General features: G+C 48.5%; 1 protein-coding gene across 1 annotated transcript; it reads right to left on the bottom strand.

The window, feature by feature from the left end:
- Positions 1–101: 101 nt before the first annotated feature.
- On the bottom strand, positions 102–19,945 carry RAC1 (Rac family small GTPase 1). The gene is made up of 6 exons (XM_069569499.1): positions 19,492–19,945; positions 10,423–10,494; positions 7,523–7,640; positions 2,744–2,806; positions 1,914–2,073; positions 102–1,731 (listed from the first exon to the last, which is right to left on the bottom strand). Exons 1-6 carry the CDS (start codon positions 19,524–19,526, stop codon positions 1,601–1,603), a joined length of 579 nt encoding a protein of 192 aa, XP_069425600.1. The 5' UTR covers positions 19,527–19,945; the 3' UTR covers positions 102–1,600.
- Between the last annotated feature and the right edge of the window lie 5,509 nt (positions 19,946–25,454).

Genomic DNA, 25,454 nt, shown 5'->3' with positions numbered 1-25,454 from the left:
ACACGACCGTCTCCAGCAACCCAGGGTTTTACAGTGAGGCAGGCAGACAGACACCAGAGGGTGGTTTCCCACGCTCTCAAAAACTCCAGTATTACCGGTCATATGATTCAAGGGTTTATTAAGTCATACATGCAAACATACTGCTAATCGCGTTAGCAAAAGGTCAATGTAAAAACACTCCACAATTCTGCAACTGTCAATTTAAAAAATTTTGTTCTAGTGGTTGAAAGGTCCAAGCTCGTATTCTTGCCAGTGAGTAAGTTGTACAGAACTTCGTTAGCACGAGCACGGGGTTGGCGGAACCTCACAGACCCCAAGGAACACCGTTAGGGCAAGGAGAGGAAGCGTGTGCACGCGGTGAGGCGAGAGGGGGCAGTGTCGTTACTCACGGGGCAGTGTCGGTCATCTGGCCAGGGACGCTGAGGCTCACAGTTGAGGAGTATCTGAACTATCTTGAAAACCATAACGCTGCAACACATGGTTTTTATACCTAGTTACTAGAAAACTAAGGAAAGCACTTGTTAGCTTTGAATAAAGCAACATGAAAACAGGAGTGCACTTTTACTAACCTACAAAAAAATTTTCGAATGCATATTCAGAAAGATTTTATAATACAAGGAGGCATATTGCTCATTAAGAATGGGTTCTATAAGAAAAGCACTTACTAAGTTAGCAACTATGAGGATGACCAGGTCAAAGATGGATTAAATGCCCAATTTCAGAAGGGGTGGGCAGGTTTAAGGAAAAGGAAAAGCTTAAGAAAACACTCACTGATAATACCGACCTTTCTTCTTCATCTACCCCATTTGACAGAAATTAACCTTTTAAAACTTTTACCCGTGATGCTTTTAACAGTTTTAATGATTACGTGTACAATGTAGTGTAAATTAATCTCCACATTTTGTCAAAATACTGTCTCCATTCTTTGATCACAAGTGTTCCACACACTCCACCCCAGGGCACCCACGGACAGAGCAGAACACTCCATCACAGGGAGCACGGGATGAGAGTTCTGTTCAGAATCTCACAAAAGCTAAAACACTAACTCGTTTTAAAAAATCTCACTACAAAATCAAAAAGACTGATCCAAGAGTGAGCTGCTGGCTCGTGCGCTCTGACGTACAGTACAGTGTTAGGGAGTGAACGCGGGCAGCTGCCGGGACTCGTTACGTGCAGCGTTTCAGGAAGGAGGCTGTGCGCACTCTTCTTGCCTGAAACTCGTCAGCGAGGGTCTGCACCTCCCGCCTCCAAAGCTACAGTCTCTTCCAGACAAAGGTCTTCCCACAGCTTGGCGCTCAGTGTTCTTAGCCCAACAATGCAACTTAGTTCACAAGGTATTTTGGCAACTCTGAGCAAGAATAGGGGCTTTGAAAAATAAGGCTTTAAGGAAGCTTGTCATTTTAGGGCTGAACTTTAATAGAATGTGAAAGTTTGAACTCTTACACTTTAAACAAACAAAACCTAGAAATTACTGATTGGTTCAAAACGGTTTTATGGAAAAACTAATCTGTAACAAAAACTTGGCATTGAGTGCGAAGGCTCCACCGTTTGAGCAAAGCAAACAAAGGGTCCTGGGGGCGGACGGTGGGGGGGCGGACGTTCACAAGAGCAGGCACTTCCTCTTCCGCTTCTTGACTGGGGGTGGGCAGAGAACCGCCCGGATCGCCTCATCAAACACTGTCTTGAGGCCCCGCTGCGTGAGCGCCGAGCACTCCAGGTATTTGACGGCACCTGTGGGAAACACAGCCTCACCCTGGGATCGGGGCGCGGTGGCTCCCCCTCCCCACCCTGTGCACGGAGGGCGTCGATCCCCGAAGGCAGGCCAGACCCTGGGGCCACTGCCCAGGTGGGACTCCAGCCTCCACCACGAAAATAAAAACGGGGGAAGCATGCGTGACAATGGGGTCTCATACCGATCTCCTTGGCCATGGCCAAGCCCTGCGGGTAGGTGATGGGTGTCAGCTTCTTCTCCTTCAGCTTCTCAATCGTATCTTTATCGTCCCTCAGGTCAAGTTTCGTCCCCACCAGGATGATGGGTGTGTTGGGACAGTGGTGTCGCACTTCAGGGTACCACTAGGTGCCGAGACAAGAGCGAGTCACCACTCTCCTTCAGGAAGCCCTTCGTCTGAACTACACCGCACAGGGCCCACCTGTGCCCACTACCGGCTCCATCACCGCATCCCCTCCACCTGGCTCACCGCTCCAGAATCACCGCCTGGCTGTGGTCTGACCAGCAGCCTGGGCCTCGGGACCCACGACCCCCCTGGACAGCTCTACTCACTGAGAGCAGGGAGGACCGCCCCCAGCCACCTGGTTTCCAGTAAGACAGCCGGAGTTCCGAAGTCATCGCAAAATCCCCCCCGCATTCAAACGATGAGCACACAGCTATCCCAACCCAGGCCTCAGCTCTGCTGCTGAGACCCCCACCAGACACGCCCCTGGGCCCACCTGAAGGGCCTCACACCCCCCAGCTGCACTCAGCTCGTGAAACATGCCAGAGTATGAAGTATGGACATTTTTATTACACCAACTCTGAAGTGCTTCATTCTTTTCACAAGGAGCACAGCACTTCTGAATCTTCAGCACACAGCGTGCTCAAGGCATACACCTAAAAAGCCTATTACCTATATCAAAATCTGCCTAAGCAGTAGAATTAAGTAACTCAAAGTTTCTATACTTTTTAATATTTCTTCCCAAGACTGACATTATGTAACTGAATATTTTCCTAAAAAATCCCACTTACCTTTGCACGAACATTTTCAAATGATGCAGGACTCACAAGAGAAAAGCAAATTAAGAATACATCCTATAAAAAGAAAACACAAGGAGCTGTTGGGAAGAGTCCACAGCAAGCAAGGCACTTTGTTTCTCAGTGCAGCTGGGGGCGGACCACGAGCCCAGGGCACAGGTGGCACACAGCAGCCGGGAGCCTGCCCCCGACACCCCCTAGTGTGGCCAGCCCCCCAGACCAGAACCTGCACGTGAAGCGGCTGTCACAGGGAGAAGGGGAGTGGGGACGGAATACGCTCAGTTCCTCAGTTACGCTACACAGCGACATCCGATCCAGACTCCAGGAGGCTCTGTCCCACCCTCCCCACTCCCAAGGGAATTAACAAGGCGCTCAGTTACTACACAGGGACAAGGTCAAGTGTCAGGGTCCTACACCAATATTTCTATTAAAAACATCAGCTACAAATGGCACGCTTTTCACTAAGCTCCCTACCAGAATGTTTACAAGGTCACAGGGTTCCAGTTAAACTGCTTCTTACAAACTGCCGTCCGCCCTGGCACCAAAGCCAGGCGCCCCTCGGGGAGGAGGACAGTCTGGGGCGGAGGCGGCGTCTCGCTGGCGGTCAGAGCTCCTGAGGCCAAGCACGGCCTCTGGAGAACCTGGAGTGAATCGTGGAAGGGCCAAGACTTGGACGGTCCTGGCGCTCCAGTGCTCAGCACTCCACACTCCCACTGTGGGGGGCGCAGGTCTGATCCCTGGTCAGGGAACGAAGACCCCGCATGTCGCATGGCTCCCCAAAAAGTGAAATTTAAGTATCTACCTAAATGCCTAAGAGTTTCTAACAACGGCGAGTTTATGAGACATTTCCCTGGAAAGCTATGCTACATGGTGAATGGACACAGTCCCCATGCTAACCCCTCCTTCTCATCCAGTTGACCTCTTGCACCTGAAAGGAAGGAAGAGCATCCCACAGCAGCTTCTCATCAATGACACTGAAAGGCCAGCGCATGCACCAGCATGTCCGAGAATCACCAACACCCGGGCTGATCACAACACCCCCAAGCAGGGACAGGTGAGCTCCCCAGCACGCAGCCGCGCCCCACAGGCCCCGCACCGGACACCAAAGTGGGAGGAAGGAAGGAGCGCCCGCCGTGGGTGAGTCGTGCTCCTGCCAAGCACTGGGGCTGGGTGAGCCGCAGGGGTGCCCTGCACGACACCCCGCCTGGCCCTCGGGAGGGGCAGGAGGCAGTTCCCGGACTGCTGGACTGCAGCCAGAAGGCAGGCTGTCCCGCAAACCCCCCACCTTGAGTAGATCAAAGCACTCAAGGAATGTGAGGCTCAACAGGAAATCCTGGGAAAACTAAGTGACCCGAGAGAACAGGCAAAGCTGGAGGCTGAAGTCGATCCAAAGTTTTACATACGGCAATCGGCTTGTCTTTGCCCCTGGAAGGTATTTCCTTACCATACGTTTCTCCAACCTAGTAATGCACGAGAACTTTGTTTGAGTTTAGTAAAAAGCGAGAAGAAAGCCAATATAACCCACTACCTATTTTTCATCCGAATCCTGTCTCAACCCTCCCAAGGGACCTAAAGTACACGTTGATCCAGCGCGCCCGTGACGCCAGGCGCCACTGAATCACTCCATCGCCCTGGCCCACGGGGCACAAGGAGGTGCTCAGGAAGGTCAGAGACGGGGGAGACCCAGGGCAGGAAATCCTGGCGGCGGGGGGGGCACACAGAGAGGTGCCCACCAAGCCCTGGCTTCTGCTCAGTGTGAAAGGGGCATCCTTCCCTCAACAAGGGCGCCCGTGGGCGACCGCACACCCTCGAAGCTCCCAGGCCAGGTTCTCAGACACGAGCCCAGCTGAAGCCAGCAGGAGAGGTGCCCATCTGCACAGCAGGCCTCCCAGCCAGGACACTATCCCAGAAGGTGGCCGGGTCTGAGGGACGCAACCTCGCACGGTGCAGCTCAAACCCAGGGACCTGCTCTGCTCAAAGAACAGCTCTTCTGTCCCAAGCACGTGGCGGGCCCGCCCGGAAGTGACTGTGCTGCCAGTGTTTGTCACCAGCTTTCAACTCACTCCTCTGTTCCCGTAAAAACGGAAAGACTTGCTCTCCAGCAAAGAACCTGGAATTCTCGAATGAAAAGAAAGGTAGCTGAGACAACTACTGTAATTTCATCTCCCCTAGGCTTCTCTGATTTACCATCTAGAGTGAACGTCAGTTTCTCTCACTATCCTGATTTACTCTATGGGCTCTTTCGGAAGCCTGGTCCTCGCAAAGCCTGGACGTGACGCCAAAGCTTCGCAATGACGCGGGGACTCACGAGGTCGGCAAACACTCGGTGTCAAAACACCCTCTGCCACATCTGCCCTACCCTCTCCCACTCTTCAGAACATCTTTCTGATGGAGGAGAGATGCCTTCCATCCTACATTAGTTAACAGGATGCCATCCGCCTGCTCCTTCCTCCTTCCTTTTTCTGCCTGCAGCCCAAACACGGCTGGAAGAAAGCCCAGCGCTTCAGACAACTAAGGCTCAAGCGTCCCGCTCGCCCTTCCGAGTGGGTCAGAGCAGAGTCGAGGATGAGCCAGAGACAGGCCTACAGGACGAACGGCCAAACCAGAGACCGGGTGTCGTTTATACCAGGTTCAGAGGTTTCTCTTTGCCAAGACAAAATCCAGTGCCAGGCTGCCACTTCCAGGGCCAGCTCCCCCTGGCAGGACACCCAGCCCAAAGGAAGGAGACTTTTCAGCGGCTCCCCCAGTAACCAACACGACCTGCTCATCCTCCGAGGAGTCAGGCAGGCCGAGCTGTAAAACGAGCTGGGGGCTCGCCCCCGGGGGCCTAAGCGGGCGGGTCACACACTGCGGTGCAGGCATCCATAGGAAGTGGTCCACTGCCCTCCTGAGGCGGACGTGGGAGGTCCAAGTCCAGGCCCCAGGAGGACAACACCCGCTTGGATTTCAGGCCCCACTCGCTGAAGCTTGATCCCATTGGTCACTGACCTAGTGTGCTCAGCACACACAGTGCGAATCTTGCCAGATCACCTTGGACTCACTGCGAGTGGCTGCCTCCGAGAAAGAGGCCACACCCGTCCCTGGACCTCCTGAGTCACAGGAGACAGTTCTCCTTTCTCAGAAGTGACCTGCCACCTTCCAGATGGATCCAGTTGATTGAGGATCCTACTCTACCCCTGGAGAAGGAAATGGCAACCACTCCATGGACAGAGGAGTCTGGCAGGCTACGTAGTTTGTGTGGTCGCAAGAGTCAGACACAACTTAGCAACTAAACCAGCCAAGCAGCCTACTCTACCACTCAATGCAAATCCCACTGAAATCTGGACTCAGCAAGGAGCCACTTGGTATATAGTACTTCGCTAAATGTACTGAAGAATTCAAACTTTGTTGGTGATTATTGGCTCATTTTTAACAGATAATCAGAGTTCACTTTTACCCACAGATTATCTGAAAAGCCAGCCAGTTCAAGCCTCCCAGTGTATGGTTTTGATCTTTGCTGACCACTGTTCGCAGAACTCAAAATAAAGGACAATCAGCAAAAATCTATAGGTTGAAGAAACTGTCCTTGACGATTCCTCTAGCAGAAAAGCAAGTGGAAAAGCCAATGACTTCTGCTTGGAAACAGGCATACTTCAAACACAAAAAAACAAGCTTTGGGTAGACTAGAATGAATTCATTCTTTTCACTCACACTCACTCCTCAGAACAAAGGGATATTTAAATCAGTCTTGAGGCGGAGGCTGGCCCTCTGAGGGACGTCTCCCTGATCTTGAGCCCTCGGAAGACTGCGTGTTGCAGCTTCCCTCATCCTGACGCGCCTGGGAACCAAGAGGGCCTCCGGCTCCACCAGCCCAGCTGCACAAGCACAGAGAGGAACCCACCGGCAGACACACACGCCCAGGACCGTCCCAAGGGCTCCACCTGCACCTCACCCAAGCCTGCGAGGGAGCAGGGCGCGGTTCAAGGTGGAGACACCCGCCCCAACACAGGCGGGGGGGAGCAGAGGGCAGGGTCTGAAACCCAGGAATTTGCTCAACTGCCTCTGGGCAAACTACCCCAGCCAGGTAGCCACAAAGTTGTCTTAAAAAGCACTTTTAACACAAAGGCGAGACATGTAACAAGAAGGAAACAGCACAAGACAACTGCTTATATAGAGAAAACTGGCTTCAGACCACACGTCCACCAGCTTACTGGCCTAACTGTAAGCAGCTGGTAATAGAGACCAGCTAGTTAGCTGATGTGCAGGCAAGCCCAAGCTAACAGCTGTCAGGCTGGACACAGCAGACACGTTGTAAAGCTGCAACTTCCACTTAAGAAGATTTAGGTTCTAAAGCTGCAAAAATATATTTTATAGAAAAACAGTATTAAATCGATAGGGTTACTTACTAACTTGATCTAAAGCAGCCTTCATCTTCACTGCTTAATTTGCTTCTGTGGTACAAAACTGTCACAAAGCAAACTAATCAGGAAGCTAACTGTTCTTAAAACAGTTTTGCCAAAACAAAACAGCACCTATTTTGCACGGCTGCGCCAAAACGACACGAGGAATGTAGACTGCACACCACCCGAGTCAATACTGAGGACACTCAGCGTGCAGACAAGCAGGCAAAGCCCCGATTTGCATCTAGGCAGATACTGCTGAAGCAATTCAATGTAATTTGTTACTACTCAGCATACCCAAAAGATGGCAACATAGGCAAATCGAGAAGTGGTATGAATTAATGAAACCGTCAGGACGTTTAAAGGACACTCTACAATCAGTCAGGCTCCTTACTGTCTGCGGGTAGGACAGGGGGCGTAATCGGTCATAATCTTCTTGTCCGGCTGTGTCCCACAAGCCCAGATTCACGGGTTTTCCATCCACCATGACATTGGCAGAGTAGTTGTCAAAGCTGCGGAACAGAGGGAAAACAGTTAACCTCCAGCCAGGAGCCAGGCACCCCTGGGGCACAGCGGCGCCGGACGGCCAGGATGCCCGGCCCCGCCAGCAGGTACGCAGGGGAGGGAAATGGGAGCTGGGGTGTGAGGGCACGAGCTACTGAATTCAACCAGGACAGGTCTCTGTTGGCATCAGAAACCTGCCTGCCCATGATGAAGAAAATGCTGAGGTCTCTCCCCAGGAAGAAACTGAAGTATCCAAACCCCACAGGCTGGGTGTTCTGTGCACACTCGAGTCGGCCTCAGTCAGGGGCACCCAGCAGGGCTGCACTGGCCCTGTTTCCAGAACACCTCCTGCAGCCCTGACCTGGGTGAGGCTGGTCCCCAGCTGAGCCTTGGTGACCCACCCTATGACCTGTGTGCAGGGTCAGATCCGGGAAGCGGCTGGGTACGCACATGGGTTTAGATTAATTTAAGGCTGCTACGCACAAATGAACTACCTGTAACAGGAGGAGGCCCAGAAAGCCTACAGGCTGACGGGGAGAAATAAGGAGGACACTAAAACACTATGCCGAGTGCCATGAGTTCACTGACACCGGGCATTGCAAGGTAAACCGGGGCACGTGCCAAGCAGAACGCACTATGTTAGCCTTTAAAGTCAAGTCCCAGAATTGATTTTCACATGCTTAAGACTAAAGCTTAGGACCTTACTACACTGTGACAGCCAAGTCATGGTCTGAGTAGGTTCCAATGTGATTTATACAAGTTCATGACCAAACCAGCTTTCATACAGAAAAGGTCTCATATGCTGTACTTCTACTTCAGTGAGAAGAGGAACCATTATTCAATAAGTGGTACAAAAATGGTATCAGAATCTGCAAATAAGAATCAGGTGCTTGCCTCTTACCATACATACCAAAAAATAAATTCCAAGTGAATGAAAGATAAAACTAGAGCGATAAAAACCTTGAGGGGAGGGGAAACGAGGGACTATTTTTTAATAAGACATTAAACTCAGGGAAGAGGGAGAATGGCATATTTATATAAAAACGCAGAGAATACTGAGTTCTAAGACAAGTGAGAGACAGGGATGAGTATTTTTCATACACAGAAGTTCCATCAGTACAGAGAATTTCCAGTGGGAAAACAAGCAAGAGATTTGGACAGGCAACTCACAGAAGATTACGCATGGACAGGAAACACAAGGTTTCAACCTCACCGGTGACCAGTAATGCAAATAACGCGGTCACTGTTTTCAGCCCATGTTCACCACAGTAGGTAGGAAAGGGCTGTTTCCGTCACCGCTGCTCAAAGTGACAGCATCTGGAACAGCAACCGTGTGGCGTCTACTGAAACTGAAAACATCCCATTCCTTCTGATTTGCCACAGTTCCTCCAACAAGCCATCACGTGTGCACAAAGACGCGTGCAGTCATGTTTCCACAGCACTGTTTGCAAGTGGCCAGAGTCGGGCCCACCACAGGACCTCCGAGTCATCAGCAGCTCCACCTACACGTGGAGACGAGGGAAGTCCCCACCACAAATTCTGGACTCTGTGATGCCACTTGCACGCACACACACATGCGCACGCGCACACACATACGCACACGCGCACACACACAGGACTCTTAGGCCGAGTGCACACACGCACATGCGCACACACACAAGGGACGCTTAGGCCGACTGCACGCGCACGCACACGCACACATGCATGCACACACGCACGCACACACACGCATGCACACACACGGGACTCTTAGGCCGAGTGCACACACACATGCGCACACACACACATGCACACACACAAGGGACGCTTAGGCCGACTGCACACACACACACACAAGGGACACTTAGGCCAACTGCACACACGCGCACGCACACACACGCACACACAAGGGATGCTTAGGCCGACTGCACACGCACGCACACGCACGCATGCATGCACACACACGCATGCACACACACGCACACACACGGGACGCTTAGGCCGACTGCACACACACACGCACATACACGCACGCACACACAGGACTCTTAGGCCGACTGCACACACACGCGCACACACGCACGCACACGCACACGGGACGCTTAGGCTGAGTGCGGTGCTACGGAGGTAAGCACCGCGGGAACAGAGCACCTCCGCCCCAGCGGGCAGTGAGGATCCTGGCCCCGGCCCAGGCGCAGCCTCGGAAGCTCCCTGGTGACCATCAACAGAGAGGCCCTTTTCCGTCCCGACTCGAGTCTGCTGCCAAAAAGGGACCCAGCAGCTCAGCAGCTGGTCCTCCCATCCGCCCCCGCAGCCTACACCCACCATACACAGCCACACCCCACACACACAGCCCCACACACCCTGGTTTCAATTCCAAAGCCCAAAAGTCAACAATGACATGTAACCGTTGGACTGCTCCCCAGAAAAGGCCAATTAAGCCATAATGGACCTTTTGTTCCAGTTCCTTGACCCTTTACACAGAAAGCCACTTATCCGAAACTCTTACACTATCCAGTCTCTGAACTTCAAAGGTGGTTTAACTTTCATTTCCTAAATATCTGAAAATCAATTAGAAAAGCTGTGTGCTTTGTCATCATGCAGAAACTATATAAAAAAAGAGAAAGTTATTTTTTTTCAAGTCCAAATATCTTATAATTAGACCTCAGTGACTGAGGGGAAAATTAACCACTTTACTTAAGGATTTAGAAAGGCAGAGCAGAGGAAAGGTCAATGGAATAATTTAAAAACACACACACACACACACATTATCACGGACAAGTTAATCCCAGGTTAACTCAGGATACTTACACAGTGGGGATATATTCTCCAGGAAATGCATTGGTAGTGTAACTGATCAGGAGGCAAGTCTTACCCACAGCTCTATAGAGACAGGGGGGAAAAAAATGATGTAAGTTCCTTAGTCAACATAAGTGCAATCTCAGCTTTCATCATTCAGTGAAAATAACTTACAGAAAAATCAGGAAGTATACATCAAATATTAAAGCATTAAAGAAAACAGTTTCTAAGACCTTTAATACTATTTTTATCCTGGAATTTAAAGCAAACAAACTAGAACTACTCAGAAAGGCCGAGTCTGGAGGCTTCGCATCGTTTTCAGTTCCAGCTATTTGCACTGGTGGTTGAGAAAACAGCTGTTGGAAAGCACAAGGTTGAAGAGGAACGGTATTTTTAAACGGGAAGTCTTGGGAATTCCCTGGTAGTCCAGTGGCTAAGACTCCGCGCTGCCACTGCAGAGGGCCCAGGTTCAATCTCGGGTCAGAGAACTAGATCCCAGATGCTGCAGCTGCCACATCCCACAGCTGAAGACGCTGTGTGCCGAAACGAAGACCTGCTGCAGCCAAATAAATCAATACAAAAATTTAAAACGTGAAAAAATAAAAAATAAACAGGTCTCTTCTGCGAACACCTCTAGAAGCCTTTCATCAAGAATCTGCAAATCTACCCTCAAGTTATCCGCTGAATACTAACTTGCAGACGTCCACTGTCTGCTGCCTCCGAGGGGCGGCTCAAACCCACCACCTCAAGCCTTCCCTCTGGCCATCGGAGAGGCCAGGTCTCTAAGGAGAGCGCTTAGTCACCCACCCCACACGCCACAGCACCGCCTGCTAGTTCATCCGCATTCCTGCGCCTCCTCCCCACCCCCACCCTCAAATCGCACCATAAACTTTTGGAGCAAGCAGTTAACACACTATGTTCCAGACAGATTAATGAACGGCTCAGGGACGGTGGAGTCAATCTCCCAAACAGCTGTGAAGAGATCTAGCAGAGAAAAGCGCAGGAACACAGGAGGGCCTCCCACACACAACTGCAAGCCCGCACGGGGCCCCAGGGCTGTGAGGAAGGCCTCCTGACCACTTGAAAGGGGAATCCCCTGGTCGGGAAGACTTTCTAAAGGAGGCAATGGCACCCCACTCCAGTACCCTTGCCTGGGAAATCCCATGGACAGAGGAGTCTGGCGGGCTACAGTCCACAGGGGAGGGTCGCAAAAGAGTAGCACACGTGGTAGCAACTGAACAGCAACATCACCTGGACGCTAAGTTGATCGCCGCACCACCAGCCAGCAGGTGTGCCTGCTAAGTTGCTCAGTCGTGTCCGACTCTTGTGCCCCCATGGACTGTAGCCCATCAGGTTCCTCGATCCATGGGATTCTCCAGGCAAGGATACTGGAGTGGGTGGCCATGCCCTCCTCCAGACCCAGGGATCAAACCTGTCGGCTGCTGCACTGCAGGCGGCTTCTTAACCACTGAGCCACTGCAGATACCTGGCCGACACACAGTCTCCAAACTGTACAACACTCCCACGGTGGCTTTGGGGGCTTCTCAGAGTCCCGGGCCTCACTCACCAAACAAGTGCTCTCACAGGCCCGGCTCCCTGTGCTCCTCTGTGGCTCACCAAGGCCACGAGATACACTGGCGTGCAGGAGTCCTAAGACTTTGCTGTTCAATCTCGACTAGTATCAATTAGGACAACCATAAGGAAGTTAAGTGCTTTCTTCTTTTCCTTACACTCTTAGCTTAAGGCAAAAACCTCTCAACAAGGGCAGATTACAGGCCCAGGCGGTCCTGCCAATACTTGCTTTACTCATAACATTACTAAGGCTAAACAAAAGCTGGAACTCCCCCACCCCAAAGACCTCACAGTCAAACATGACATCATCAGGGGCTTCTGTCCAACTCCTAAAGGCTTTCTAAACAGAAATGACTCACTGGCCATACATTTTGTTAAAAGCTTAGAATGGAGTCTGAGATTCAAAGTCACTGCCCGGATGTGTGACCCACAGGCAACTCTACCACTTACTGGCTGAATTTTTTAAGTTTCAGCTTCCTTATGCCTTGGTTTCCTCAGCTGGTGGCTCAGATGGTAAAGCGTCTGCCTACAATGTGGGAAACCTGGGTTCGATCCCTGGGTCGGGAAGATCCTCTGGAGAAGGAAATGGCAGCCCACTCCAGTACCCTTGCCTGGAAAATCCCACGGATGGAGGAGTGTGGTAGACTACAGTCCATGGGGTCACAAAGAGTCGGACACTACTGAGCGACTTCACGACTTCACTTTCCTCAGCTGTAAGATGGATGCAAAACTACCGACCTCAGCCCAAAACTACTGTGAGCACTGATTCAATTTCAGCTACACCAACCAACCACATGGTATGCCAGGAAGTATACTAGGTGCTAAAGATAGTGTCATGAACAGGATCTCATGGGACTTAGGCAGTTTTAGTAAGCTAAAAAATGAAACACGTGTTCCTTACATAACATTTTAGATGTGATAAGTGTTGTTAAAGATGTTCTGGAAATGTACAGTGCAGGGATCCAACCTTGTCTTGGGGGCAGAGGAGGCTGCAACGTCACTGAGGCTGATGAGTGGGGCACGAAGGGAGGAACATTCTAGGTAGAAGCAACAGCATGTGGGGAGGCCCGGACTGCAGGAAGCCCAGTAAAGCTGAAGGATGAAGAACGACGGGGGAAGCAGCAGAGGGAAATCTGAGGAGGCTGTCATTTCTTCTTGAGACCTGGAACTTGATCCTACTTGCGAAGTGACAGAAGATTTTTAGTTGCCAAGAAATCATTAGATTTGCATTTTCAGAAGAAGCCTCTCTGGGCAGTGTGGGAAGAGGACTCAAGAAGCTGAGACTGGGGGCAGAAAACAAGGAAGCAGCTGCCGCTGTGTTCCAGGAACCGATGCTGTGGCCTGGACCACGGCGGGGGTTTTAGGGTGCAGAGGAGCGGGCTGTTCAGAGCGCTACCAGGTCGGGAGGCAGGATAAACACAGCTCGGCCAGGGGCTGCAGTGGTAGCTGAGGAAGAGAGCGCACTTTAAGGCTGTGAAGAGTGAGTATCTTTTCAAAACTGCAAGCGCTGTTGTGTAAAAATGTTAACAGTCACCACCTCTTAATGTCACAGGGAAGCAGCGCCGAAGGTTTTAAATGCTGCGTTAAAAGCATCACAGTTTCACTTCTAGATCCCTCCTAAGGCTCTGTTATGTATAAGGAACAAAGCCATCACTACAAACACCAATTGTTTTAAATACGCCAAAATTCCTTTTCCTGAACCTTGATCTTCAGCTGAAGCTTCATCTTTCGAAAGGCTCAACAGTAAAGGACCCCAAGGTACTGGTATCACCTGATAGTAATTGGAGATTTTATTACCAATCTTCCTTTAGATATAAACATGCATTCTCTAAGAAAATTAGTAAAGTATAAAGTTCTGACTTTTAAATAAGTACATGTCCAACTTTTGATTTAAATGTTTACTTAATTTTAGAAAAAGAGAAAGAAAAGGGTTATTTACCTCCCATTAGCGTTTATTCAATCCTGTTAAACACACTCCACAAATAAATGCTACAAGCTACAGGCCACAGTCAACGGCGGCTCTAGACAGAGTCCCGCTTCTTCTGCAGGAAGAATGGGAGCAGCACCTGGTTAGTCTTTGACTGGACACTGCTGCGGGATTTCTGGAAGCTACTATTTACTTAGGAACTTCCAATTTTATACATATAACCACTCAGTTCACTCACTTTTTAATCCCCTCCCCCCTTTTTTTCCTTGGGAGCATGAGTCTGCCAGGAGAATGTTCACATGAGCGCTCTTCTCAAATTTAAGAAGTAGTTTACTCATTTGTGATAAATAATCACGACTGCTACTGGCTCTTTTACTGGCTAAAAAGTTGACCCAAAGCAGATAGAACATGCTTATCTCCTGGTTCTGAGTGACAGCAAGTCACCACAGCATTTTAATCTAACGGGAACTGAGCACATTTAAGCATGTGCAATCAACAAATCTGGAAACACTGGCAATTTCCTCCCATTAAAATAGGGATGGACTATCCCTGGTGGCCCAGTGGTTAGGACTTGGCGTCCACTGCCGGGTGGGACAAGTTCCATCCCTGATTCGGGAACTAAGATCCTCACATGCTGCCTGGAACAGCCAAACAAAACCAAACCAAACAAACAAACAAACATAAAAGGAAACTCAAAAAACAAGAAGATTCTGCATTGCATTAAAAAAAACAAAAAACAAAAACACACCCACTGGTCTCTCCGTAGGACAGAAAAACCAGATTTCTCCAGTGACTACTGTAAACCTAAATAAGGAACCTGTATTGCTGCCTGAAAGTACCTAGATCCTTTCCCCCAGTTTTACTGAGGCTTAACTGACACACAGCACTATGTAAGTTTAAGGTGTTTAATTTCTATACATCAGGAAATGATTACCACAGTAGATTTAGTGAACATCCATCATGACCCAGCATAAAAGAAATAGAAAATTTTTCCCTTTTGATGGAAACTCTTAGGATTTATTCTCTCAAGAACTTTCATCTATTAAGGTACAGCAGTGTTAATTACCATTTGCTACATTTCATCCCTAGCACTTACTTATAACAGGAAATTTGTTCCTTCTCACCACCTTCTAATCCCCCGACCCCTAAGAATACCTAGTATCTTAACAACAAATTAACAGAACAGGATGGATCATGAAATGATGCTAAAGCGGAAGCTCCAGTACTTTGGCCACCTCATGCGAAGAGCTGACTCAATGGAAAAGACTCTGATGCTGGGAGTGATTGGGGGCAGGAGGAGAAGGGGACGACAGAGAACGAGATGGCTGGATGGCATCACGGACTCGATGGACGTGAGTCTGAGTGAACTCCGGGAGATGGTGATGGACAGGGAGGCCTGGCGTGCTGCGATTCATGGGGTCGCAAAGAGTCGGACACGACTGAGCGACTGAACTGAACTGAACTGAATACTTATTGCATTAATGAAAGACCCTGAATGAAAGTCCTCTTTATGCTGAGAAATGGGGTTTGGGGACTCTTAACACTAAGCCTAAATGTATAATTACCCAAAGAGTAAGCTCAGAAATTGTATGAATTTAGCAATTTAGTGCTACCAAAACACAAAACCCTAGCTGCAATGCCCCTGACGTCCTGCCACCAACAGGAGACATCCCAACCAACTAACAGAAAGCCAGTCGTTATCACCACCGAGACTCCAAAACGTTCAGATGCTGAACACTGAAGTTACCAGAACACTCAAGGCTGAAGATGTCACCTCTCACAGAGCTTGAATCCGAAGCGGCCATTACTAGAGAATGTCCTAGAACCATCCAGCCTAACCCTGGGGTAGCTGATTACATGTGTCGGCTAAGGATGCAGAGTTCAAAATCAGGAATTCATATTGCGGATTACTCCCATTCTTCCCAAATCAACTTCTGTTATCAAATCCTCTTAAACTATTGCCCCCAAATGGGAACAACTTCCCATGAGATACAGTGAATAGAGCAAACTGTCGGTTACAGAATCTAAGCGGCGGGATGTGAGTGTTCAACGCATTATTCTTTCAACTTTTCCATGTTTGACATTTTTCATATTAAGAAGTTGGAGGAAACAGTCCCATCTGGAGATATGTGCTACCTGCCCTGGAAGCAGGATTCCTGGTAAAACACCCCCTTTGTAGGAGACTACAATTATATGTTAGCGCTTCCTGGTGATGCAGAGGTGAGAAAGTACACAGACACAGCTGACTAACACAGCTGACTAAGGCAATATAAACAGTGGCTTTAAGGTTTCTCAAAACGGACTCCTGACACTCTTCCACTGAACCTAACCCCAAACATTAGCTGGCATTATCACCTGAAATTAAAAAGAAAAATTATAATACAATATAATTATACCAACCAAGATCAAATACTAAATGTAAATTTGGGATAAAAATACACAAAGGCAATTCACGAAGAGCTGAAACAAACTCTTGGATCATGCCACAGCTGCTTGTTCAATGAAGTGGGCAGGAGCCAGGAGTGTACATTCCTATCAAGATGACATCACGGAAGGCATTTCTCAAGCTCAACTAAAAAAATTCCTGGACAGCAATGTCTAAATTAGACACTGGGCTGGATAGACCTCTAGCGCCATCTGGAATAAAATGGGGGGGAGGGGTCAAGTCACCCCCAACCCCAAATCAAACAGTCAAAAAAACCCACAATTAAAAATTCATAAATATTTGAGTATGAGATGCTGTCTCACCCAAGTAAAGCTGAGTGAAAATTGAGGGACAGAGGTTCCCCCAAATTAGTCACAAAACCTGTGTTCAGAAGGACAGACTCAGGCTTCATGGAAAAATTAACAGAATTAAAAAGTATCAAAACTTATCTCACATTTTATACTCAATACCAACTGAACTGCTGTACAGAAAATAATCCATTAGAAGAATATAGGCTAATTGGTGATAATTATAATACAGTTAGGACACAGCCTTTAACCATAATTCCCAAGAATATTTTTAAAATAAGGAAGCTTGCAATTTGTGGAACCTCAACGAGTTGGCCCTCCCTGTTTAAACTGCCCCAATTGCCTGAAATTCCACAACATTAAGCAACTTCTTCCCTCACAAAATTTAGATCTGCACTTTACAGCTTTTAACAGTTTTTAAACAAAATATTCCTACAAGGAATATATTTTATTCAGACAAAAGAAAAACAATTTTTTTTGGTGGAAAAAGTATTATTTAGATTGTTCACTGAGGCAATATTTGCTCTGTGTTCACCAATAATTTAAAGTATTGATAACATAGCTCAAGGTTTGTTTGTTTGTTTTTCATAAAGGTTTGTTTCACTTCTAATGTCAGCATCAATGTTCAAATACAGTATTGAAAAACTGGCAGAGGGGGTTTCCCTGGCAGCTCAGTGGTAAAGAATCCGCCTGCCGACGCAGAGGACAGGGTTTGATCCCTGGTCCGGGAAGATCCCGCATGCCGCGCAGAGGCTAAGCCCAGGCGCCACAACCACTGAGCCTGCGCTCTGGAGTCCCGAGCACCCCGACTGGAGAGCGCTCCCCCCAAAACTAGAGAATAGCCCTCAGTGCAGCAGAAGACCCAGCACAAACAAAAACAAGCAATTTTTAAAAACTGACAGAAAACTCAGGGCCACTGTTTTATGCCTAACACTCTCTTCCCAGAGCACAGCAGTACCTCAGAGTAATAAAAACAGCAATAATAATCAAGAAATACTGACATCTGGCACTCACTGAGCACTGGGGAGGGGCCAGGCACCTGTGAGGCACTGACTTACTATCCAGTACCTTGTTGAATCCTCACATTTCCCCCTGAGGCACCTCTCTTGGGGGATGTGTGATCTGCTCAGGGCTTCCCCCCAAGTGGTGAGGTGGCGATTTGACCCCACAGGAGGCATCCAACAAGTATCTCACCAGATAAACAGGCCGATGCAAACAGCAGAGACCCACAATCTGTACCTGTGATTCAGTAAACTGACTATATCATGTGCTTGTATTTCTTGTATTTTTAAATCTTTCAAAGATTATATTCTAGGGTTAGATAATGGACTACCAGCGATTTGACTTTTTAAAAAACTGGCATGAATTACTGATCGTGCATTTTTTAACTTTTAAAGGAAATCCAGTTCATTTACAATGTTCCTGAGACAATAACATACGTTATACTTCAGGAGCAGAAGGATCCAAACTTCACTTAAATGCATTTAGTGATTTCACCCTTAAACCCATGGAGTGAACATCCTCCCCACCCCCACCCCCGCAAAATTAAAGCTTTCTTTCAATGGGTTAAAAAAAGAACAAGCACCATACATATTTCTACGTAGAAACTTACAATTTCTGATTATCTTGACAGAAGGATGAAGTGTTAATAATCTTTCACATTTGTGAGCCTGACAAACCATACAGAGGGCATCTTTAAAAAAAAAAATCAGTTGTCTGATTGTGTTCAGGGATCTGAATTGGATACAGAAACAAGTTCAAATGTCTAATTTACAACGCTCTCAAGAAACCGACACCGAGACCTCGTAAATTCATCCAGAGGCATAAAAGCACCATCGACCCTAATAAGTTTGGGGAACAGGGATTCCACGACTCTCCAACTTTACAAGACTCCAAATAGGTGCCAGCTGCATTCTGACTTTGTTGCAACGGGTAGTAACTCTTGGAGCCTCCTTGTTAACGCTCCTCTACTCGAGCAATGCTGAGACGCACAGTTTTTCTGGGATCACACTGAGATTCTTGTTCCAAGGGGAGAAAAAAACACTGCATAAGACAAGTCTTGTCTCCCTCGAGGGCCTGGATCCACCACAGACAGTAATGAAAAGAAATGCCTTGAGTCACAGGGCAGCCCGGCTCAGGGAGCCTGTTCTACGACATCCCATACCTAATGCATGAAGCAGAGACCAATTTTTTTTTTTTTTAATGATCCCATCACGTTCAGAGAAAGGAACAGTCTTAATCACACCCAGTTCCTCCCAGCTGGAAATCCTAAAAGTTTCTCCACCTTAATAGCAACAGTCACTTTTTAAATAGTCAGAAAAGTGTCTAAGTATCAGCGGAAGGCACCCCCTGGTAAATCAGTTGAGGGTCCCCACACCAGCCGGTGCGTGCACAGACTCCTCCAATACGACCGACCAGAGGCCGCCGGGACCTACGGAAGGTCTCAATGCAGCTCGAGAGGTTAATGGGAAAACCAAGAGAGGATTCTGTTTTTTCTTTTTTAAAGAAAGGCAACTCCCTGAACCCACCCAATCTTCGGGCAAATGAGGGTGGGTGGCGGCGCGGGGCGAGTTCTGCCGGGCGGTCAGCGGCCCGGGAGAAAGCGGGAGGGTGGAGTTCACTTTCCCTCCCGCCGCCGATCGCCGATTCCCTCCCTCCCCCACCGAAAAGAGAGCGCGAGCCGGAACCAGGCCCGCGCCGCCGGGTCCCGAGGAGGGTGGCGGCTCGCGCCCCGCGCCCCTGGCCCGGGGGAGGCCCGGCCGGGCCCCCGGCGAACCCGCGGCGCCCGCCCGCCCGCCGCCCGGCCCCAGCCCCCGGCCCCCGACCCCCGGCCCGGCGCGCGCACTCACCCGTCTCCCACCACCACACACTTGATGGCCTGCATCTGGGCCGCTCGCTGGGCCGCGGCGGCCGGGCGCTGCGGAGAAAGGCGGCGAGCTCGGGGAGAGGCGGGCGGGCGGGCGCGCGGCTGCGGGCGGCAGGGCGCGGGGTGCCGGGGCCGCTGTCCACGCCGCCTCGCCCTCCGCCGACGGAACGCCGGAGCCCAGCGGCAGCCACCACCCAAAGCTGGGGAAAACTGCAGAGAAACAGGAAATGGCCGCTCCACTCACATCCGGCCTCCCCTCCCCCGCGCCGGCGCCGCCGCTCCCAGGCTCCGGGGCGGGGCCGCTCCCGCCCGCGCGGCTCCCGGGCTCCTCTGGGCTTCGGGGGACGCTCGGGAACGTTCGGCGACGCTCGGCTCCGACCGCCGGCCGCGGGGCGCGCAGGGGTGGGCCTGCCGCCATCTTTGTGCGCTCGGGTGACGGTCCTGGCCCCGCCCCGCGCCACCTGCCCGGGTTCTGGCCCCAGGAGGGCTCTGCCTCCCGCGGGCCGGTTCCCCCAGCCCCTGACCATCTCTTGGGGAGGCCGTCTGAGGGCCGGTGAAAGTGTTAGTCGCTCAGCAGTGTCTGATTGTTTGCGACTCCATGGATAGTAGCCCTCCAGGCTCCTCTTTCCATGGGATTCTCCAGGCAAGAACACTGCAGTGGGCAGCCATTCCCTTCTCCAGGGGATCTTCCCGACCCGGGGATTGAACCCGGGGCTCGAACCCGGGGCTCCTGCATTGCAGGCAGATTATTACCTGAGCCCTCAGGGAATCAAATCCGTTTATTATGTGATCCCTGTAACTTAGGTGATGACAAGGTCCTAGAAAATTTGGGAGCGTGCCATTAGTCAAAGATAACTAAATTCATTAAGCCAAAAATATGTTGAACTTTCCTCCCTTGCATATACATTTTCTAATAATTACTTTTCATGCCTTGAGCGTTTACTATTTCCTACAAGTTCTGGAGATAATGACCTGTTAGCAGACTGTTAAAGTGCGAATATTTTGGTATTATGTTTTAAGCAGAATTGGAAAGTCATACTGAATAATTGTTAGAACATTTTTCACGGCTGCTTACTTTTCATTCCTTTATGCACATGTGCCTGTGGCTATTTGCTTCAGTCCCTAAATTATGCCTGACTTTTTCAACCCCATGGATAGTAGTCCACCAGCCTCCTCAGTCCATGGGATTTCCCAGGCAAGAATACTGGAGTGGGTTGTTGTTTCCTTCTCAGTAGAATCCTCCGCCTTCCTGTGCCTTAATTTAACCAATTTGTCTGCTATGGGGCAGTCCTGTTGTCCCTATTGATAATGAATGGTGCAATGAAGGCATTTATACAAGACTTTCTATAGTTTCGTTTCTTTAGACAGCATTCCCGAAAAAATGGAATTACTGGGCTAATAGAGGTGAATTTTTTTTTAATCTTTAAAAATTATTTATTTATTTGTGTGGTTGGGCTGAGTCTTAGTTGCAGCTTGCAGAGTCATAGTTGTGGCTTGTGGGATCCAGTTCCCCTACCAGGGATCAAACCCAGGCCCCCCGCATTGGGAGTACAGAGTCATAGCCACCCCGGAAGACGCAGGTGAATGTTTTTTAAAGCTTTGACATGTGTTGCGGCCTTGTCCTCTTGCAAGGTGATAACCAGTTCACACTCCTCTTACCCTCTGATAATGGATCTTCCAAGGGAGTTACTTCCAAGGATATGTCCATCTTGTAGGTCTTCTCTCACTGTAATTCATTCTGTTGTTCAGTATTACAACAATTTTTCTGACATCAGACCTTTTCAATACAAGTTTTTTTTAAGCATTTTTGTTTTGCATTATTTCAAAATAAACATGTTCCCCAAGCAAGGCATCTCTTCTTTGTTCATTAAGCTCCCTCTTGAAGAGGGGTTGAGGTTTCCAGGACAACTGAGTGACTGTGGCCCCTTTGCTGATAGAAATATCCAGGGAATCTATGACAAACTTCAACAACTAAGTGTAATTACCTTCTTATCTTTAGACTAGGAGCAAGTCAAAGGGTGGAGCCTCAGGTGAATAATTGAACTGAGCAAACATTTCAGTGCTGTTGTTGCATAATGGACCGATAAGAAATGAACCAGGGACACATTAGACAGGATTTCAGGCCCTTTGTGCTAAGCATTCGGAAAGTGGCCGAAACCTGGCCCCTGATCACTACTGCCAAATAGAAACATGGCCCCTGATCACCACTGCCAAAGAGAAATGTGGCCCCCGTTTTGGGTGAAGTGGGAAAGTGCAGCTTTTACTGCTTTGCAAGCCGAAGGGAGCCACCCTGGAGCGGGTAGTGAGGAGTCACAGTGTTCAAAGAGCAGGGCGACCAGCTCGTGGACATTCTTCTGATTGGTTGGTGGTGACGTCATGGAGAGTCAGCATCATCAACCTTCTGGTTCCAACTGGTCTGGGGTCTGCGTGCTTGTGGGCAGCATGTACTTAACTTCTTCCATCTGGTGGGGATTTCAGTATCTGCTAAACAGATCAAAGGACATGGCTCAGAATGTTATCTATAGTCCTTGAGGAAGAGCTAAAGGTCCTTGGCTTTGTTTAAAGGCTGAAGTATCATTTTGTCTTACTTGACTGTTTTCTTTATGCATTTTCTCACTTCTCTGATTAAATTTATTCTTTTTTAAAAAATTATTTTTTAAAGTTTCTGTACAGATAAAACGCAGGTAGAGGGCATGGATGTGGGTCTCTTCTGGGATAGCTTGCTTACAGAAGTAGGGTACAGGTATGGTGTTTATCAGAAGGCAAAGAAACCGTAGTCATGCTCTCACGCTAACAAAAAGACATTCCTCAGAGAGATGAGAGTTGAAAGATGGGTCTGGATAGAATAGGTCTTGATGGAATAAGAAGAGTTTTCCACTGAAAGAATTAAACCCAGAAAGTCAGAGGCTTAAGGCCATCTCCAGTCCTAATACAGAGGCATCTATGCTGCTCCAGGTCGAGAATCCTGGAAGTAATTGTGGGCTGGATTACAGGCAGAGCATGGACTTTATTCCGATAAGACATGAGTTTTTAAGCAAACATGTGACACAACCACGTTGAGATAATTTTAGACTGATAAAATGAAAATCCATTGTATAAGACAAGTTTGACCATGACTATAAAATAACAATATATATAAAATAACGAAAATAAGGTACAAGCCACACATGAAAATCAGCTTTAAATGAAAACTGAGTTAGTTTAAACCAGTTTAAAACTTCTCCAACTTTGGCCTTAAGTATCCATTTGTAGTGTTCCACATGGCAACCGATGGTCCCAAAAAGTTAAAGTTAAATAAAAGAAATATGGGCCTGCTGTGGTGATCCAGTGGGTAAGACTCCGTACTTTCACTGCAGGGGATGCGGGTTGGATCCCTGGTTTGAGAAGTAAGATCCTGCATACTACAAGATGTGGCCAAAATGCAAAAAGAAACCAAAATCTGGGGAAAAAAAAGACATATATGTAAATATATATTTTTATATCTTTATATATCAGAATCACTTTGCCATACTCATGAAACTAACACAACATTGTACATCAACTATACTTTTTAAAAATTAAATAGGCATATATTAGAACATGTGTTTTTCTGAATGTGGGACATAGTTATTTCTCAGGTGCCCGTTATGTATACAGTCATATACCAAATTAGGTCCTTCGTTCAAGGTCCATCATTTATTCTGGCCTGGGTCACTGTCCAGATGTTGAAAGTGTGAAATGAGCGGAATGAATCCCTGCCATCAGGGAACCTACCGTCCACTGGGGAAGATGTTTAATAGGCACATGAAGGTTGAACACGGTTAGTTGCAAGTATCTGATGTCCCTTCTACCCAAAATCCCACTAGGATTTTAGAGAAGGGATTTAAAAACAAACAAACGTAATTCTAGAACAGAAAGTAAGAAGACAAGAGATAACGCAAGCTGGAAGGAGAGGACAGACTGGTTTCCCAGCTAGACCAGCAGTGGGAAAAGCTTTCAACAGAGCAGAAGACGAAGGGTTGGGAGAACTGGTAGCCCCAGGCACCTCTGGGGCTGGGGGTGATGGGAATGAGAGCAGAGAAGCAGGCCTGGCCGCTCTGAATGGCTTCTGATTGTACACCAGGCTGGGTAGCTGCCTTCCTCTACAAAGGACTGGAGGTTCCTCTCTAGAAAGCATAAAGCAGGGGGTATTGGAGAAGGGGAGTAACTCCAGGCATAATGCCTGGAACACAAAACCCAAAGGATTTAGTAGCCAAGGCTGAATCCTGGCCCTCCAAACTCCTTTCTTTACAGCTCCTGCTGGCAGGTTACTTCAGAGTAGGAGGGTGGAGGGTGGGGGCTCTTCTCTGGGGAACCTGTCCAGCCTGGGAAGAAAGACCAAATAGGTGGCAACACGGGAGAGGGTCTCCAGGAAGCCTCCCACTCCTGGAGAGCTTCCCACTAACTCCTAGCTTCGTAAGTCGATAAGCAACAGACAGCTATGGAACTTCCAGAATGGAAGTGTCAACTACAAACTGCCACTTACCAAGAGCATTGCCGATGACTGAACAACAAGGCCTTTGCCCTCTGCCTCTACTGAGATTGCACCTTCCCTGGTGGCTCAGATGGTAAAGCAGCTGCCTACAATGTGGGAGACCTGGGTTTGATCCCTGGGTCGGGAAGATCCTCTGGAGAAGGAAATGGCAGCCCACTCCAGTACCCTTGCCTGGAAAATCCCATGGACAGAGGAGAGTGGTAGGCTACAGTCCATGGGGTCTCAAAGAGTCGGACACGACTGAGCAACTTCACTTTCTACTGAGATTGAACCCAGCACTGCTGCAGCTGGTGACCTTTAGCACCCCCAGAGGGAGTTCAGGGTGGAGGGAGGCACCTTGTGCTCCAGGGAATCTGATGGGACAGGTCTTTAGATGGCTGGATATTTTCAGGAACAGATTTTATGATCTCAGTCCTTGCATCTCCTCGTATCCGGAGAAGCGCTAAATCCCTTCATGGTGACATCAGACCCTCATGACTGACAAAAAACCTTTTGTAAATTGAGTGCTTCATAATATTGAACTCCCCGGTCACCAAAATCTTATATATTGACTTTCCCCCACTGCCACTTTGGAGCAAGCTCTCAGAGCTATCTGAGATGCTGCCTCCCGGGCTGCAGTCCTCATTTTACCCCAAATAAAACTTAACTCACAACTTTCAAGTTGTACATCTTTTTTAGGGGTGGAAAGGGGAGGGAGTTTCAAAAGGGAGGGGATATATATGTATACCTATGGCTGATTCAGGGTGAGGTTTGACAGAAAACAACAAAATGCTGTAAAGCAATTATCCTTCAATAAAAAAAGAAATTAATTTTTTTTAAGTAAATTTGGAGAAGGCAAAAACAGACCAGGGAGAAGGAAACTTTTTAAAAAAATTATCAATATCTTAAGAGAATACAATTTATCCATGAATAAGAAGGGAGTGCTTTAAAAAAAAAAAAAGGAATGTTCAGGGAATTCCCTAATAGGGTTCTGAGCTTTCACTTGCACGGGCACGGATTCAATCCCTCCCTGGTCAGGGAACTAACATCCCCACAAGCTTCACGGCATGGCCAAAATAATAATAATAAAGAAAAAGGAACGTTCAGATGATTAAAAGAAAAACCTCTCAGAAATTAAAAGCAAACTAGCAGAAAAAAAACTAAACAGCAAAGATTAGAACAGCAAGTTGAGGTGAATCTCTCAGAAGACCCAAAACACATGGTGAGAGAGAAAGCAGGAAATGGTGAGAATATCAGAGAACCAGCCCAGCGGTCCAGTCACGCTAGTAATATCCTAAAATAGAAAAGAAAGAACAGAGAAAAGGCAAAGAAGGAAAACGTCCATGAAAAAATCTGAAGGAAATTTCCCAGATCTGAGGGACAGGAATTTTACAGAGGGCAAGCGCCAGCCCAGGGGAATTAACATCACCCCACCCCGGAGCACGTGGTTGAGA

This window comes from Ovis canadensis, chromosome 24, assembly GCF_042477335.2.
Source record: "Ovis canadensis isolate MfBH-ARS-UI-01 breed Bighorn chromosome 24, ARS-UI_OviCan_v2, whole genome shotgun sequence".
NCBI lineage: Eukaryota > Metazoa > Chordata > Mammalia > Artiodactyla > Bovidae > Ovis > Ovis canadensis.
Note: the sequence above shows the minus strand (reverse complement) of the source record. Positions and strands in the feature narration are given on the sequence as shown.